At 42.9% G+C, this 18,164-nt stretch overlaps 1 protein-coding gene across 10 annotated transcripts in view; it reads left to right on the top strand.

The window, feature by feature from the left end:
- arhgap12b (Rho GTPase activating protein 12b) overlaps positions 1-18,164 on the top strand; it is a 56,398-nt gene that overhangs the window by 18,406 nt on the left and 19,828 nt on the right. Inside the window, exon 1 of one of the 10 annotated variants that reach the window (XM_051411338.1) lies at positions 3,463-3,660. The exons of the other annotated variants lie outside the window; for them this stretch is intronic. Within the exon in view, the coding sequence (XP_051267298.1) occupies positions 3,511-3,660 (150 nt within the window). The 5' untranslated portion in view covers positions 3,463-3,510. Of the gene's footprint in view, positions 1-3,462; positions 3,661-18,164 lie in introns of those variants that run through there. 10 annotated transcript variants of the gene reach the window in all.

The following is an 18,164-nucleotide window of genomic DNA, read 5'->3' on the forward strand; positions in this document are numbered from 1 at the left end:
GATAATGAAAATACAATTACTAAATTATTTTTTAGTTTATTAAAAGGCAAGGAAATCCTGAAAAATGCCGATCACAATTTCCTTGAATCCTGGAATCAAAACATAGCATAAAATTTAAAAAAGTATAAATATCAATTGAACTATCTCCATTGGAGCTTCAGCATCATGATTCAGTGAATTCCTCTCCTGCCATAAGTGCTTAATTTAGGGGGGTTACTTTGGGGTTGTAACACCAGCATATTAATGTTCACTAAATGCCAACAGTTTAAATCTCAGTACCATGGTGTTGCCATTAACTTGCAGATTCTGTAGAAATAATCAGTCAGTTATATATTGTGAATGAATGTAGAATGCAGACGGACACATTGACCCTGCCCTGACCCCACTGTCTGATACCACTGTATTTCTGTTAATTAATCATTGCCCTGTAGCTAACTGCATCCCATCCACATTATTTGTTCTGCCAGCCCTTAACCAGCAGTAACTAGCAAATACTCCATACATATGATGGAGTTTTTGATTATACTTTACGAGGACTAGCAGAATAGAAATCAGTGTGAATACGCAGCTTTGTTGTTCCTTCCTTGAAGTCTCCTCCTGTGCTGTGCCTGAGGCGGAGGAATAGAATGAGTTGTCCAAACCACCCACTGTGCTTTTGGTTTTCTCTCTCTCTGCTCAGGTAATTCCATTTCCTTGTTGTAGATGTGCTGTCCCCTCTGTGGGAGGTCCCTGCTGTCAGACCAGATGTGTTGTCACTGTCTGGTGGTCCCCAAAACAACCCACTCCCTCCATTACCTGTTTCTCCTCTCCGACCCCAGTCCCTCCATCCTCAGGCTTCCTCTTTCCTTCCCATCCCTCGTCTCTTAGCGCTGATCTTTCACTACTTTGTAAATGCCACCACTGCTGTGACTCTTTAGTCATAATCCTGTCTGATGTTCAAAAAAACCCCATCCTTTGTTTCTGCTCTTGGAGTATTAAACCAGGGTATCCCACAGATCCTGTGTGGTCTTTTAATGGAAATATGCTTTACTTAGCAACCACAAAAAACACATAGCAACCAGGCATTTTCATTCTGCTGATGTTTGCTTGAATATATTTCAACCTACACGGAGTAGCTCGCTAACATGTTAAAATTTCTACACCTTCCGGCTGTTCCAAGAAACCCGTCTTAAACCTCAACCTTGAAGCACACCACTTCCTGTGTCTTTGTGTCTGTAGGCCGGTTGTGACTTTACCACAGCCTGCTGGTTTGAGGGTTTCATCTGGGAGGAAGTTTCCATTTCTCTTGTGGGTGGCTGTCGCCTGCTGAAGTGGCACACGCCACCTCAGTTCCACCACCGTTTCAATCGGTGTTCTGGAGAGTATGATACAGACGGCTGGAATAATTCAGCCTGTGGTCCCATGCTGATGGGCACATCAGACGCACCCTATAGCACTCCACAGAGGGTTAAAGGGTTATGTTTGAGTGTGGCAGCAGAGGAGGAAACAGGGAGAGATGTGTGGAATTATACCATTTGAACCTCCAGGGTGGCGCTTATCTGGGTCACATTCTGGAGAGGGGGATCATTAAATTTGGAGCATTAGAAATCAGCTACATGAGCACAAACACACACTAATGCATATGCATGGTTCAAACACAATCACACAGTGACACAAAGCGTAAGCTACACACCGACTCACACCACGGCTTGCCATCCTTTTTCTTATTTTTCCTGCTGTACCTAAAGCTGAAATGGCATTGTGAGATAAAAGCACTCCTCGCTGTGTGTTTGATTTTCAATTAACCTGATTCACTGGGGTTAATACCCTGATGCGCCGCAACCGGAGTGCTCGCCGGCTCCAAGGTGTTCCCACTCCGTTCTTGCAAGTAATGACTCATCATCTGTTTGAGCACATACAGACCCACTCGTCTTTGTCTCTGGGCATTCTGTGAAGAAATAAAGCACAGACACGAAGATAATAAAAACTCTACCTTGACTTTAAACTCAAAGCCAAACTTTTGCACCAGGTTTGGTGTTCTGGTACTGAATGATAGCCAGGACCATCTCTGTCCAGGCGAGATGATGATTCCAAGTATGTTCCCATGTGGGCGCGGCACAGTTAAACAGCAGAAATTATATCTTTTGGGGCTTAGAAGTTTACAGGGTGACTCATCCATAATTGTTGTACTGTATTGCTCCATTATTTGTCAGCTCTGGTAAGCAGCCTGAAGCTATAATCAGGGATTCATTATTGATTTGCACTGATGTATCAGCATAGCCGGGTAAGCCTGTCTCAGTCTTACATCTGTTCTGCTGATGTTCGGCCCGTCATGGATTTAGAATTCTTGTGATTTATTTATTTTATTTTATTGTTTTCTCCATTAATTTATTAATTGTTTCGCTTATAAAATCTCGGAGAACTGTAGAGATGTTCTGATTGCATTTTTTCCTTCCTGATACCGATTCCAATTCTTCTGGCTCCTTCTAAAAAAGATTTCTCTGTTTTTATGGGTAGAATACCTTTGGACAAGCAAGAGATTTGAAGATGCCAGCCTGGCCTCTAGGGACCTTTGATAACAATAATTGATCATGTAAAAAATCTACCAAAACAAGCCCATCTAAGCACGGTGTCTGGGTGTCTTTCACAACTCTCAAGAACTGTACCCAGATTAAGCACCGGAGGCACAAACCCTATCACTGAGTCCATCTCTCACCTGGCTTGTCCCAAAAAAATTGCGACGTTCCCGTGACAGATAACCCCTCCCACCAATCTGCCACTCGCCTAACGAGGTAGATAATGGCACTAATCTGTCATCATCCTCATCTATTTGGGCTGACCTTTCCATTGACAGACTGGGAGGAAGCATTGAAAGGGGACGTCGGGATCAGCTGTGATCACTTTGTTTTCGCACACAGCTGGCAGCAGACTTACCACAACTCCAAAATCTAATATCGGTAATCTTCTTCCGGCACTCGACAAAAGAGAGAAACACAGGGGATTTTGGCAATTTGATGATTGCAGCTTGTTGGGTGTTATTTGCCATGTAAAACTGGGCTCCAAATGGCTTTTGTTGAGCTGTTTTTGTGTTGCTCAGACACTGCTGAGATTAGGCCCTCGGAGTTAGGTTTTGACTTGTTTCTCGGTTACATTCTGAAGACTTTAAAGTGCAGATTTCCCTGCAGCGTCTGTCTGTGTAACTGGAGCGTGTGAACCACAGACTTTATGACCCCAGGATCGCGAACTCTGACCCTTAATGGCATATTGGGTGAACTTTGTGCATGGCCACCCGTCAAGCAATCCACTCAATACTCTCTCTTTCCCCTCCTTCATCTGTTTTGTATTTTCTCTCTCTCTCTCTCTCTCTCTCTCTCTCTCTCTCTCTCTCTCTCTCTCTCTCTCTCTCTGTCTCTCTGATTTCTCTGAGAGGCTCAGGTCATTCAGCTAATGAGCGCTCCTATTTAAGACAAGCACCGGGGCCCTAAATAGATCTCTTAAGATCCTTTAATCGGCCGCCGAGGCCTCTTCTGTATGACGACAGTCCTGGATGCAGTGAGGCTTTCACAGAAGCCACCACCTGGCACATCCACGTACCTGCTTGGGACCCCCGCAGCCCCGGCCACACTCGTCTCTCTTTTTTTTTGGACCATGTTTTCATACCTGAGGAGCCCACACTACATCGTGAGTACCTACTGTCCAAAGGCAGCGGACGTGATGGTGGTGTTGAGGCTTAGGCTATTTGGCCGAGGGAAAAGTAGAGCATGTGTTAGTGGGTCTCGATTCTTGTTGTGCTCTGACTGCAGCGCTGCGCTGACAAACTGTGTTACTGTCTGATCTAGCTGTGTGCATTGCATGTGAATTTTATTTTAGCTATTGTCAGTGGTGTAATTATGTTGAGATTCTTGAAGTATGAAGAGTAATGTAATGTTAATGTTGCTTTATACTTCTCCTTCAGTATAGTTCACAGGGAAATCCACTGTTTATTTAAAGGTTATATGAGATGTAGAACATTTAATATCACACTCCCTCTGTGTGTGTGTTATGGCCACGGGAAACTGGGAAAACAAAAAGGATCTTACTCCTTTTACAGAAAGTTCTATCCTTTCCATAATGTTGTTAGCCACAAACAAGCACTTTTAGTGGACATGTTTTGATGGGCGCTGCCATTGAAGCCTGTTTCGTGAAAATGTATATATATATATTCATATCTAACTCTGTAAATTATGGGTTTATTTTGGGTTGATGATCATTGGAACAGTGGAAAGACTATCAAAGATGGCTCTGGTGGGTTTAATAATGTTTCTGTCCTCTCTGAAGTGTGCTTTATGATTATCAGCGAGGTAAAAATACTGATTTTGTCAATGGAGTCTGGTGGGCTGTAGCGCCCATTTGTTCTGGTGCTGTAGTGTCAGTGAATTTTGTATGTATTACCTTTTAACACTTATTACTAATTACATACTTGCTGTTGCTGTTTCTTCCAGGGAAACACTACATGTACAAGGTCCAAGGGGAATTCTGCTAATTTTCAATTAATGTTGTTAATTGATGCTAATTTACTGTATTTTTGAAAGCGTTGGTTAGTGTAATTAGATTGCCCTCAGGAGTACTAGAAAACCTCGACTGGTCCATTGTTACGGTTTTGTGTTACAGTAGAGGTTGATGGTTGTTTTCACTGTCCTCCTTCAACATCAAAAGGAGTCCATAACTGATGCAGAGAGAGAATATAAAGTGGGTCTGACCTTCACTTAACCGCAGGACAAATGCAGCTCCACTCGAATGGCCGTGCTGACGAGGATAGAGTCTGTCAGTGAACAGAGCTGATATTGTGAGATGTGACAGTGCCTTGAGGTTGCGTGTGTGCACTCATGTCTGCGTACACAGGTGATTGTATTCATGATTTAAGTCTTTCTTCAACATATAATAGGTTAAAGGCCCCTTGTCTCCTCAGCTATCACACACCTGCCCTCCTCAGAGAACAGTAGAGAGCAGAGAGCCCCCCTCCTAACACTCCTACTGTGCCTTCTTTATTCTCTATTGCTCCAGTCCTTTCTGTCTTTCTTTTTGTGTCACAGTGTCTCAGCCCGCTCCCTCCCTCCTGGAGGAGCCACATAACCCGTGTGACTCTTAACACCTCTCTTTAACCCACCCTCCCATCCTTCATTTCTTTCTTCCTCCCCACCTCCCCTCTCCTCCTGTCATTGTCAGCTGCTCAGCTGTAGTGACCGAAGGCTGACTGGCCATTGTTTTCCTCTGTACCAAGAGCCCTTGTGTCCCGCGCTGTCTCTGCACTTCATGTGGCACCGCATCAATAGACCTCAGGCCAAACTGCCACCAGGCCCCCTGGGTCTGCTCTGTCATGCCCATCAACCCCCCAATCTGTAGGGCTGCCGGGATTCAAAAAAATCAGGGCCTAGTTTGAAGGGTCACTTCACCCAGGATACAATTAAACATGTCCTCTTACCTGGACTGCTATGTGATTAAGCATGTTAACTATTTTGTATTGAAACCTGCCAGTGGCATATCGTCATGTAGGCGAATGAAGGAGAGCCTGCAGTTGTGACAACAGGGCTGTACTCGTGTAATATTTTACTAGGGCAGCATCCAACAATTATTTTCATTTTCCATTAATCTCCCTTGCATTTCAGTTACAATCATGTCATGCATCATAGATGACCGTCCTGCCACGGATCTTTTTCACATTAGACATTTTGACCCTGTTAGAGGAGGAAAAGCACTGTGTAAACAATAACATTGATTATAACTGAATTGCATTTAGCTGCTCCAGTTTCAGGGTCCTGTTATATATAGACATGTTTACACAACAGAGACATAGCAGGAGAAGCACAGGTGAAATTTATAACATCAACGATGGCCCAGTTCCACCAGGTGTCCCAGTAAGCTGTCCCAGTAAGCCAGCACGCACAATACCAGGATAGCTCCTATACGTAGAATACAGCCGTCATTAATGTTATTCAACAGGATTTCCCTGCTAGGACATGTCAAAAATGTCTCACTTTCACGCTGTCATGGCTGACTGGGACATATATAGAACTGAGCCATTAATAATGTTATAAGTAACACATGGGGTTTTACTACTATTACAGTCAACATGTTTGCTCTTAACAGGCCTATACCAGCCCCCTGGAACCGACATGTTTAATGCATCCATTATTAATGGAATGAGTCCAAATTTGTACCCTGACAAAGGCAATGACTTAATTACTGTAGTCAGTGTGTTGGGATAATACTGTGGTGTGAGGTTCCCTGTCATTCCCACCACTGCAGCAAACCGTGACTGCGTTATACTCTACAGTACTGTATGTGTATGTGCCGATAACACACCAGTCCAAAACTGCCATCTGTATGGAAAGATGGCATTCTCCCATTCTGTTTGTTTTCATTTGCCCCTTATGTTCTGTGAATATTGACCACCAGAGACCATCACCACCTGAAATTAATCAATTAAAGTGAATCAATTAGACATCTGTAAGTTGCAGCCCTGGTTACTGATTAGCTCTGTATTTCCATAGAATTCTTTATTAGTGAATCTTAAAAAGGTTACTTTATGGGTGCCCGGTTAGCTCAGTGGGTAGAGCTGGCGACCCATGTACTGAGGCTGATTTGCTGCGTGTCATCCCCTCTCTCTGTCCCCCTTTCCTGTCTATCTTCAGCTGTCTCTATCATAAAGGCAATAAAAGCCCCCCCCCCAAAAAAAGGTTACTTTATTATTTTACTCATGTCAGTCAGGTTACATGTACACACATGCAGAAAAAGATTTGACAGATATCCGTTTGATTTCTGTGGATGCTTGAACTTCACAAATCAGTGAAAACCAGAGAGGCAACCTCAAAGCAGCTATAAGTGAAATAATGATTGACATGTATGACCTGGATTGCCTTGATTAGATTTAGCATCCTCTGTGTTTCTTCACTTTGCCACAAAGGCTTCAGAGAAAAGATTGTGTCATCAAAGTGTCAAACAGTGGAACATCAACACTGTCAGAAATACACACCATTGCAATTCTTTTTGATTTAGTTTAATTTTTATGCCTTTCACCATGGTACCATAAGCTTTTTAGGCCCAGGCATGATTATCTATAGGTTATTTATATGTAGCAAATCCTTGTTCTTAACAGGCGCTTAAAACTTTCCCAGTACATTGTATCCTTTCCTAGCAGCCACACAATGTAGACCAGGGGTCTTCAACTGGTGTTCCGCAGGCCCGCCAAAGCTTTCCATCAGGTCCTTTAGGATGGCCACTGATCACTGAAGTATGAATATTTATGTATCTGCTGTATTACAAACTGAGTATCTGTGGCGATATATTCCTGGAAAAAATACTGATGAAGTTACTGCTAATTCTGCACCTTAACATTAAGCATTTAACTGGTGAGACACCAGTAAACTTTTATTATGAAGTAGGAGTAATCACAGGAAATGCAATGTGTTGTCAAGCGACACCGCTATGGTTTATTTTTTGCCAGCGGAGCAGTTTGAAATATTGCAGGGAGTAATGGAACAAGAAGGAGCAGCCACAGCGAGCTGTTGGATGAAGAGTGCAGCTGCAGAATGATGGAAAAAGGCCAATTACTGCCTGACTTCTTTATTAAAACGACAATAGTTTCACTGCCCCCAGAATCATGTGACCTGTAGTTTTAAAGGTGTCACATGCACAATAATGGTGCAAATGCATAATAGCATCAGCACCGGTTATAGTTTTAATGTTTCCTGACAATCAGGACTGCACTCTGCATCACCTCTCAGTGAGCTGCTTCTGGCCCTTAGACAGATGTAGTTGAAGACCCCTGATGTAGACTTTTTGATGCCTCAAATTGAATGTGATCTTTTTTTATTCCTGCTATAGGCCTTAATATATATAACCTAGTCTACTGTAGGGTTGGGCCATATGTTAAAATCTTTCTAACCGGCAATTGCCGAGATAGATATATATATATATATATATCTATATAGTATCATCTGTGCAAGAGACCTCGCTTTAGTTCAAAAGGCTGAAATTGAACCCCTTGTGTCAACAATAACCCACTCTGTCAAAGTGTCCTTGAGCAAAACACAAAGTCTCTACCACCTCTCCAGTGTAATCCTTCAACTGACTGACAAAGGCTGTGCTGTTCTGTAAGAGAAACACATGTTATCAGTGTGCTATCAGCACATATGTAGGCTTTAGTAATCTGTAAATAGTTATCAGCCATGAAGAAATGTTACTGGGGCGTCCCTGTTATCTAACATGTTGATATTTCAGCTCTGCTGCAGCTGACTCTTGATATATTTGGCGGTTGTACTGTGAAGACCGTAACATGATCTGTTTTTGTCACAGTCCCAGCTTGATGTGCTGATGTGTCTGCAGTGGTAAAGTTCCTGGATCTTGAGATCAGGATGGAGGAAGGAAGTGTGTACCTGCACTTCCTGTCATCAACTGACCTCAACATTTAGTTGTTTTTGTATCCTTCCTTACATGCAATCAAGTTTTTAAACTGATACCAGTTTGAAACCGTATGAGTTCAACATGCCATGTAATCATGCTGGCAGTGGAAGTGCATGACACATCCTGTTATTTTCTTCTCAGCTGCTCAGGGTACACACACTCTCACACACATGCTGGAGTACTACAATTAGTAATTACAATTATTTTAGCAACATGTTAACAGCAGTCATTAATTCATCAGTCCAATATAAAAGCTTCAATACTGCATGTAATCTGCTTCTTCTGAAACCCAAATCCACTGAAACAGGAAGTACTGAGGGCTCTTTGTTTACTGTATGAGTGATATTTTCTTTTACATGATGAGGCTTATGTGCTTTTCGTGGTCTTATTAGGCACGTGGAGAATGTGGGTTTGTGTTGCACATGTGTAAAACGGGATATGTGGACGTGCGTAAATTCTCCCCTCTCAAAGGCTCATGGAAGTCCCATTGATGTTTGAAGACAACAGAGACTTGGCTAACTGGGCAGCTTGAGGAAAATATGTGCAAGACTGTGAATGTTCCAGCTTTGTTGCGCTGCAGAAGTAACCTCTCGTTTATCATGCACGTGCATGCACACTGTTAACATACTGACATTAACACAACTGAATGAAGTAAGGAAAGCAATGACAGTCTGCAGTAAGAATAATTGAAAGTGAGTTGTATTGGTTGGAGCAATATAGAATTTGGAAGTCCGATATGGAACATAATTCACCTGTAAATTGGCAATAATTGTTCAATGCATTGGCAAATATACACTGTGTGGCCAAAAGTATGTGGACACGATGAATGGAAATCTTAAAAGGTCTAGTGTGAAAAATGTAGCGGTTTAGTTGCAGATCACAACTCTGTTGTTCCACTCTCCCCCTCCAAGTACGAAGGAGAAACTATGGTAGCCATGAAATGTGGGGGAAATGCGTGCGTGTACCCTGTCCAACACCTTTTGGGATGAACTGGAACTCAGTGTTTGACCTGACTAATGCTGTTGCAGCCTAGCTCCAAAAGAGTGGAGGCTGTTGCAGCAGCAAAGGAATGCAGATGGTTTTGGAATTACCTGTAACTCCACCATGGCCATGGGTGTATTGTTCAGGTTCAGGTGTCCATTTCATTTTGGCCATGTAGCGTCTAACCCTGATCCTTCCTTTAGTCTTCATTGTATATAGTTTCACTTCAAAGATGGCTTTAATGTTCTGTTAACTCCCTCATTTTAAATAGCTTGCATTTCTAATTATTATTCTAGATGTTATCATCCCATTTAAAAGGAGATTGATAGTTTTTGTGGTGGAGCTGAGGGAGATCTAGCTCTCAGGAACCCTCCTGAGTATCTATCAGTTTCCACATAAACAGAGCAGATTAGCAGGAAGATTTAAGAGAATATTAATAACCGACTATAAACCACAGCCAGCTGCCTTCCAGACCACTGCTAAAGACAGAGGGGGAGAGCTACTGGAGGTTTGTCTAATATGAGCTGGTTCCATAGTATAATGAGTTGTGATTATGTGCTTTTATGATGCAATTTTTGCTGCCTGGTTTTGCATTCAGTAAGGTACAATAAGATGTATTGTATCCAGTGTGAAGTAATGTTATATTTAAAAGAAAATGAGTCTTGAGCTAAAAACAAAAATGGATTTACATTGGCACGACTGAGAGTTTTCTGTGCGTATGGAGACCGGTCTCCACCGCTGCTTTTGACAACTGATACGGGGAACTAATATGCCTGTCACACTGAATTACCAGCAAAATACTGCATGTGGGTTGACCCATGTATGCTTCTGGTGAAGATCCTATGACACTTTGCTCTGCATGGTGTGAAAGCACAATTTTTCTGCTTGTGCCTCTGTCCATATCAGATCAAACTGTCATTCACCATTAGAAACAACAAGTGGAAACACATCTGCTTTTGATGACTTTATCTAAGGTAGCTCTGGTCTACCACTGACCCAGTAGAGGTCTTCACTTTTCAAGTAGAAAAAAAATCAAGTGTTGCTCAGGGGTCAAGATGTCAACCGTCTGGTTTAGTCCGGCTTAGCACCTTTCTTGCATCTCTCTCTCTCTCTCTCTCTCTCTCTCTCTCTCTCTCTCTCTCTCTCTCTCTCTCTCTCTCGCCTCCTGTTGTCTCTCTACTGTCCAATAAGGGCTCGAAATGTCCCAAATAATATAAAAAAGAATATATATATATATTTTGAACAAGGTAGCAGCATTACTATTAACCAAATAAGACTGCATATAGTTTAAACCCAGCCCAACTCAGATCCTGAGTCAGCTCTAAGATTGTAGGAACCGAGTTGATTATTTTTATTAGTAATTAATCTATCAATCCTCAGATTATTTCCTTAATTAGTTCATCAGTCTAGAAAATGTCAGAAAAAAGTAAAAAATATTCATCACAATTTATTCCAGTCCAGTGGAATATATTTTACTATACACAGCTTCTCACATTTGAGAAGCTGAAACTATCAAATATTTGGGCTTTCTGCTTCAAACAAGTTGTCAAATTATTAAAGTAGATGCAAATAATTTTTTATTATTGGAGCTGTGCCTTTTAAAATCCACTGTACACGCCCACACTGCTTATTACCTCCACCACGCCCCGTCCGACCAGCCATTCAGCACCCAGTGAAGGGAGCTCGTGTAATTAGCTCAAACCAATCACGCTGAAGGCATGAGGGCAGGATTAGTCATTAACTGGGGGGGCTTAACTGTCAGCTGTCAGCCACAGAGGAATGCTGCTAAATCTCTGCTTCAGCCCTGTGCTACCTTCCACCAAGAAATAAGCGAGAAATAATAATTCTCTTAAAATACAGTGGCACTGTCTGCTGGTCTGTTAATAGCCAGAGCCACGGGTGGATGGATGGATCAGACAGCAGCTTTAAATGTTTCTGTCGCATATGTAGCCTGGGTGTTGCTCTTTTCACATCCTGAAGATGGGGTTGCTGTAGTAACATCAGGAAAACTGACCTGAAAACAGTCTGCATTGACACTAATTAACCAAGTTTTCGTAGTCCCAAGTGTGAGAATCTAATGTGTAATGTTTAGTGGTGTCAGCACAGAACAGACGCTCTGTTTGCTTTGGCCCTGCAGTGGGAGAAAACCCGATGGCAGCGAGTTTGAACACAGAGAGTCTTTGTACGGCAAAGACCACTCAAAATGAGTAATAAGAGAGAGATTTGGCAATGCCGGTTCCATTAAAGAAATTGAATTTTCCTTCGGCGAGTCGTCGATATGTGTGCCCCCCCAAAAAAAAAAACCCAACCTGTCCGCAACTAAACAGAACAAATTGATGCTGTCATGGCGCTGGCAGGTCGTTTGACTTCTGCAGCCAGAATTCATTTACCGGGCTCCTTCCCGTTCAGTCTTCTCTCTCAGGAGTGCACGCAGAATCCATCACATCCTGTTCTTGCTTTTTATTGGATGGCTGTGTGGGTAACAGATTGCAGTGCTGCTCTGTCATCCCGTCCCACAAGTCTGGCTGTCTGTCTCACACTTTGATCGCAGAGCACAAACGCTGGCTCGCGACTGTTGTGCAGCTTTAAGAAAAGTGGTGTATCTCAGTCCAGGTTTGGCAGGAAATGAAGAGAAAGAGGAGGTCAAAAGGAGGAGGGGTGGGAGCGCAGCACCCATGCTGGACAGACTGCTGGGGTTCTGGGAGTTACTCCTGCTGTGTGGATCTGTGGCATTTGACCCCTCCCGGAGAGAGAAACGTAGGAGTTTCTGCATTGCATGCTCATGTGCACATGCAGTCTCTTTGTCTGTTTCACCCTCTCACCCACACACCCTTTTTCTCAGTGTTTCTCAGAGGAAAGGCCTGGTCACACCAGCATTTAAAAAACTCAATGGAATTGTCGCAGTTGATGGATTTTGAACTTTTCGAAGGTTCATCTTTGGTGAAGTTTGACCAAGTCTGAACTTACTGTGACGACACCCATTGGTTTTTGGAGTACCATTTTGAGAGGTTAGAGCTGGGGTTGACATGCATTGCTACACCTACATCCGGACTGGTTCTGAAGAATCCGTGGACCCACTGTGGAAGCGACTTCTCAATCACAAGCTAGCTATTATTTAGTCTATGAGTTGAACCTCGAAATTGCATCGTTGACCAATAACAAGCAGTGGTTGTAGTTTATTAGCTGTGTTTGCACCTTTTATTTAACCTCTTCTGAAATGAAATAAATGCAGATTAAATGATACAAATACGTCTTTTGAATAAATAACATAAACCTGTCCAATTTGGAGAGCTCTATTTTTATATGTATTTCAGCTATTTCATAGCTCGCCAGCTACAGCAGTTGACCAACTAGCCTCGTGAGTGTAGTCAATACGTTGCCAAGGTTCAGCAACAAAATGTTCTGCAGAGGTGCGGATTAATTTTGCTGTACGACTCTGTGGTGTGTCCAGGCTGAACAGAGCTGATGATTATACTGAGAAAGGAAAAACACACACACACCAGAGGATACTGAGACTCTGAGACAAAGCATGTCCAGGTGCTCCAGGGACACAGGTGGCGCCGCCTCAAGCAGCTTGTTACACAAATCATATCATGCACACTGACAGTAAGCAGCATATGCAAAAACATGGTCTCCGATTCTGTGTATGCAACTGTGCATCCTCACATACACTCACAGACCTGGTGATATTTGAGATACACACCCAGACACACGCACATTCTTAGACACTCCAGGAATGTCTCCATATGCTTTAAAGAGAAGAACTGGACTAAAAAGGAGATGTCTGGCGGATTCTGTCTCGTGGGTGTTTTTATTTCACGCTCCCGACTCGAGTCGGAGACCCAAATAGATGCCAAACCCTGTGATCCATTGGGTGCCTATAAAATAACCATGGACATGTTGTCCCAGATATGAATTGTTTGATTCCCTCGCTCTAGTTAAGCTCACTTACTGGCACACTCGTACTGCAGAATCTCTGGCCCAGTACGGCAGACTGGTTCTTGGCCAATGGCAGCGTCTCCCCATATGAGACTGCACATGAGGGAGGGGAGCTGCAGGCTTCCCCCGTCCTCAAAATCCACCCTCCCCCTGCTCATTAACATTTCAAGAGGAAAATGTGATTGGAAGAGGCAGTGTGTGGCACAGTAAACCCCTTCTGTTACAGAGAAGGCATGAAAACAGCAGAGATGTTGTCTGAGTTTGTAAAAGTGTCTGAAATTATGTAAAACAGATCATTTTGACACAGAAACTCTAGATCAGCTGTCAATTGCAGCTTGTTTTCTACACAATTATACTATTTCGTGCTCTAATCTGCTAAAGTGCCCTTTTCTGCAGCCTTGAAGCTCCTTTGTCTGCAGTATCCAAGCAGCAGCAGCGTCTATTAGACCAGTTATTCTCCATCCAGCTACTAGAGCTTTATCAGAAGCAGGGTGTATTTCCACAGACACAAACTGACATTTTAGCCGAGCGCTATCAGCTCAGGACCAAAAGGTTAATTGCTCTCGTCTCTGTCAGGTTGTGAGCCACACCAAACCCTCTGATCCGCGAAATGAAAGTAGCTGTCGTCATCCTGACGAGTGAAAAGATGCTGACTCACTTTCATACTAGGATTTCGCTGGATTTTTTGTGCTTTCGCTTACAAACCCCGGTCATGTTTTGCTGACCCGTGTATGTGCGAGAGTTGCATTTGTGAGTGAAGTCAATTTTCGAATTCCATTAACATTTTCTACCCACACTCACTATTCAATCTTTTTTTTCCCCCGCCTCGTTGAACTACAGTACAAGGCTGGAACTGGTTGCTAAGGAAAGTCAGGATCACTGTGTATGATTTGTAAGCATCTGCTCGTGTGTTCATGTTGATGCATTTCTGTGTCAGATTGTGGAGAGACAGGGGGGCTTTGGCTTGTGAAATGTCACAAATGTGATGATGGGGGAGTGGGCGAATGTGGTCTGACACCCAGTGAGGTGGAAATGTAGGTTAATCTGGTCATATGGACACAACCATCATGATCAGCATCATAGCTCCTGGAGCCGAGAGGGGGAGAGGAGGAGTGGGGCGTTGGCTGAGCCTGGGAGGGGGCAGAGAGGATGGCCAAAGAGGGTGCCTGCGCATGATAATCTGAGGATGCAGCAGAGGAAAAGGGCAGGGAGTGTTTGCTGTGTGTGTGCGCTAGAGAAGGGGAAACAGAAGTGAGAGATGAAGGAGGTGGGGAGAGGTCAGCGGAGAAAGATGAGAGGACTGAGGACAAAAGAACAGAGGGAGTGGAGTGGATTGATGCATTGGCTCGGAGGTGGTGTGTGCTCCCCCCCGCCTCCCCTCTAACCCATCTTCAAACACTCCTCTGCTTGCCTGCCTGATAGGTGTCACCATGGTCACGGATGCAGATCCGTCAGTCACCATGCAACCCCACCACACTTCCTTTAACCTGCTTTCGTCTAATTCAATTACACAATCACATTATGTAACGTAGTTAGGGGAAATGCACCACGCTCTGAGGTGTGACATCGATGCAGTCCCCATCTGTGACAGAAGATGGGAAGACCTTTTAAACTAAACCCAGAATAATTCTGCAGTCACACACACACTTTTTTATTTATTTGCGTCTGCACCCTTTAACATGAAAAGCGGTCACCTTTAGATAAGATCTGTGTGTGTGTGTGTGTGTGTGTGTGTGTGTGTGTGTGTGTGTTCAGACTGTGTCTGACTAATGCTTCCACATGTATTTGGCAAGCTATTTATTTGGCATGACTCACACTGAGGCAGTTTGAAAGTGCTGTACAAACATTTTAGCTTAAAGAATTAAAACCAAAAGAATCAAAGACAAATCGAGACTGGAGAGGCTGTCAGTGAATTTTAAAGATGTTTGTGATTTAATTGTGCAAATCGTGTAAGACTATTATTTGAAAGGATATTAAAGAGAATGGAAAACAAAGTATATGTGGACCTGTAGGCATACAGTCATATTAGTCACTGGGGGTAGACTGATTACCGGCCTTGAAAAATTCTCTTTTATTAAACATATCAAAGCTGTTTACTTAATGTAGCAATACTACAGTGTAAAAAAACTATTACAAGTAAAAGTCCTGTATTCAAAATCTTTATTAAAAACCCAAAAGTATTGGCAATAAAAGTAAATAATTTATTAGTTGATTTATGTTGTATTAATAATATAAATCTGCAAAGTAATTATTAAGTATTAATTAAATTATGAAATTAATGGAATGATAATAATAATAATCTATACTGTGAATGTGGAAGACTAAATATCTCAATATAACACAATGTAATACAACCGCACCAATAACTGCAGCCTCCATTATCAACCATACAGTTGTCAACACCTCTAACAGTTGTAAAATATATATGCAGATAGCATTTATTACAGTATTGTTTTGTCAAATCTCTCTGCAATCAGCTAATACTGGCTGATATATCTGCCTGCCAGCCAGTTTATTGGTGTAGCGCTATTAAATAGACCTTCATCCAGCTTTTGTTTTTATTGGTACTGTGTGAACAGCAAGCAAGCCACTGTATGCTTAAAACAAAGTGCTTGTCAGAATTGGGTAGGGGGCTGGGTCCAAGAATCTTACCTTGTCACTTTTAACTTTCCGGAAAAGAAAATCCATCAATCACAGCCTCTTAATGAAAGGGTTGTGAGAGTAGGCGGGGTTTGAACTCTCTCAAGGTCTCTTTTCATTCTTCACACAACTACTTCTGTTACTGTGTAGTGTAACGCCATGAGTGTGTTTTAAGGGGAGGATGTCCAAGTGTGCGCTGTTACTGTCGCTTCAAGTCATCACATAGAGACACTCAAAAGCAGGAAGTTCTTGGAGAGAGATCAGGAGGATATGAGCCTTTTTAAACTTTAGTTGTGTCCATGTAGACCTTCAGAGGTGGTCAGGTGAAACATTGTATGACTTGTTTCATTTCAAGTGCACTGAACCCTTGAGAGGTTTGACAGTTTCATATTGCACCAGCAGGTCAGTAATATATTCTGGGGTTGAGGCATTCAGTGATTTAACGCCTCATAACGCCTCAAAGTGCAGCGTGGAGATGCTGCAGAGTGGGTTGCCATGTGTGCTCGGAGAGAAAGCCCTCCCCCTCACGCTACTCTCCTCGTGGACAGATGCATTTGATGGAGACTCCCACCCACTCACCAGCGCGCCTGCTCCCCATCCTCCCTCCCAACCCGAGAGAGACACCTTGTGGACTCGGTGCGCAACTGCCAGCCCCACATCGCATGCTGGCCTCACCCTGACCTGCACTCCTTTACATGCAGAATAATTTATGGGAGGCTCAGGCATTTTCTAGTGATTGTACAAGCACAGTGGGACAGGACGCTGGATAGACCGGAGGAGGGGGAGGAAGGGGGGAAACACAGAGTAGTATTCCCAACCTGGCGATAAATACAAAGGCCACAGTAAACTGTGTTCCACGCTACAGAGCATAATCTCATCGGGCTCCGTTAGAGAGCCAATTCTCATCAGTCCTTTTGCTTTTGCTGTTCCCCTCTGCCTTCACACACTCCATTAGACCCTTGAGTTGAATTAATCACACATTTCCATGCCGGGTGTGCCTACACACTCTCCAGGCTGCATAATGCATTCTAATGCAGTTTGCAGGGATTCTATACTGTACTGGCCTGTAGTCTGAAACTCATTCATCACAGCTGTACAGACAGACCACTCTGCTCTGCATTCAACAGCACATCTCTCTCCTCACTCCTGCCTTTCACTTCATCCATCGCTCATACACACCTCTCTCCCCCGAGCTGTACGAGCAATCCCCCCCTATCCCCCCGCCCCTCAGGTCCTCTCTATTTTTAATTACCTGTCAGAGACCCGGGTCTTGATCCCCTGCCTCCCAGCTCTCTGACACATCTCATTCACTTCAAACCATAGCCAGGAATCTGCCTATGACAATACAGCGAGGAGAGATTCACAATCAGGCAGACATCGACAAGACTGCCAGTGCATTGTGGGAAGGACTCGTCTTCACTGACCACAGACATGCATGTGTAGAAGATTAGTGAGTTTTTTTTGTTGTTGTTATGAGAGTGCATGAGCTGATAATATCTGTTATATCTATTACATTGTAACTTTGACACACTTTATATTACATATTCTTTAGTATGAATATTGAAATATATCATCATCAGAAATCAGTGTTGCCATATCAACCAGTCTGCCTAACTAGTATTTACTGTCTGCAACGTGTATGAGTAGCAGTAGATCTGGGTTTATGATTACATAATGTCCGTCACTCATGAGGAGTGTAAGAAAATATTGTATTGTGATATATCGATTCAATTATATTGAATACTGTATTGATTTTTGTGTTAGAACCTCCAACTGCTACATAGCAGTGTTGAGAGCGTAAACTGAGGTCTGTTATGTTGAATGTTAGAGCGACTTTGATGAATACAAATATAGATCCCACTGTTTTGGTTACAGTAGCAATATATGGCAGTATATTGAATCATAACCCCTTCATCGTGATACGTACTGTATCCAATACACAGCCCTATCACTAATAAAAATAAAACCCTTTTAAACTTACTGTTAGAGGTTATTAAACAATACAACCAATATAGTCTGTAAAGCATGTACAAAAATCTTGTACTGTAATGTTGAAAGATCTTAGTAACATTACAACACATATTGCAAAATGACTAGGTAACTGTTGAAGTGGATAATGGTACTTTAAAAACGGACACTAGTGTGCTCCTTTTCATGGGATTATTTACACTAATATACTTTAT

This window comes from Dicentrarchus labrax, unplaced genomic scaffold (assembly GCF_905237075.1).
Source record: "Dicentrarchus labrax unplaced genomic scaffold, dlabrax2021, whole genome shotgun sequence".
Classification (NCBI taxonomy): Eukaryota; Metazoa; Chordata; class Actinopteri; family Moronidae; genus Dicentrarchus; species Dicentrarchus labrax.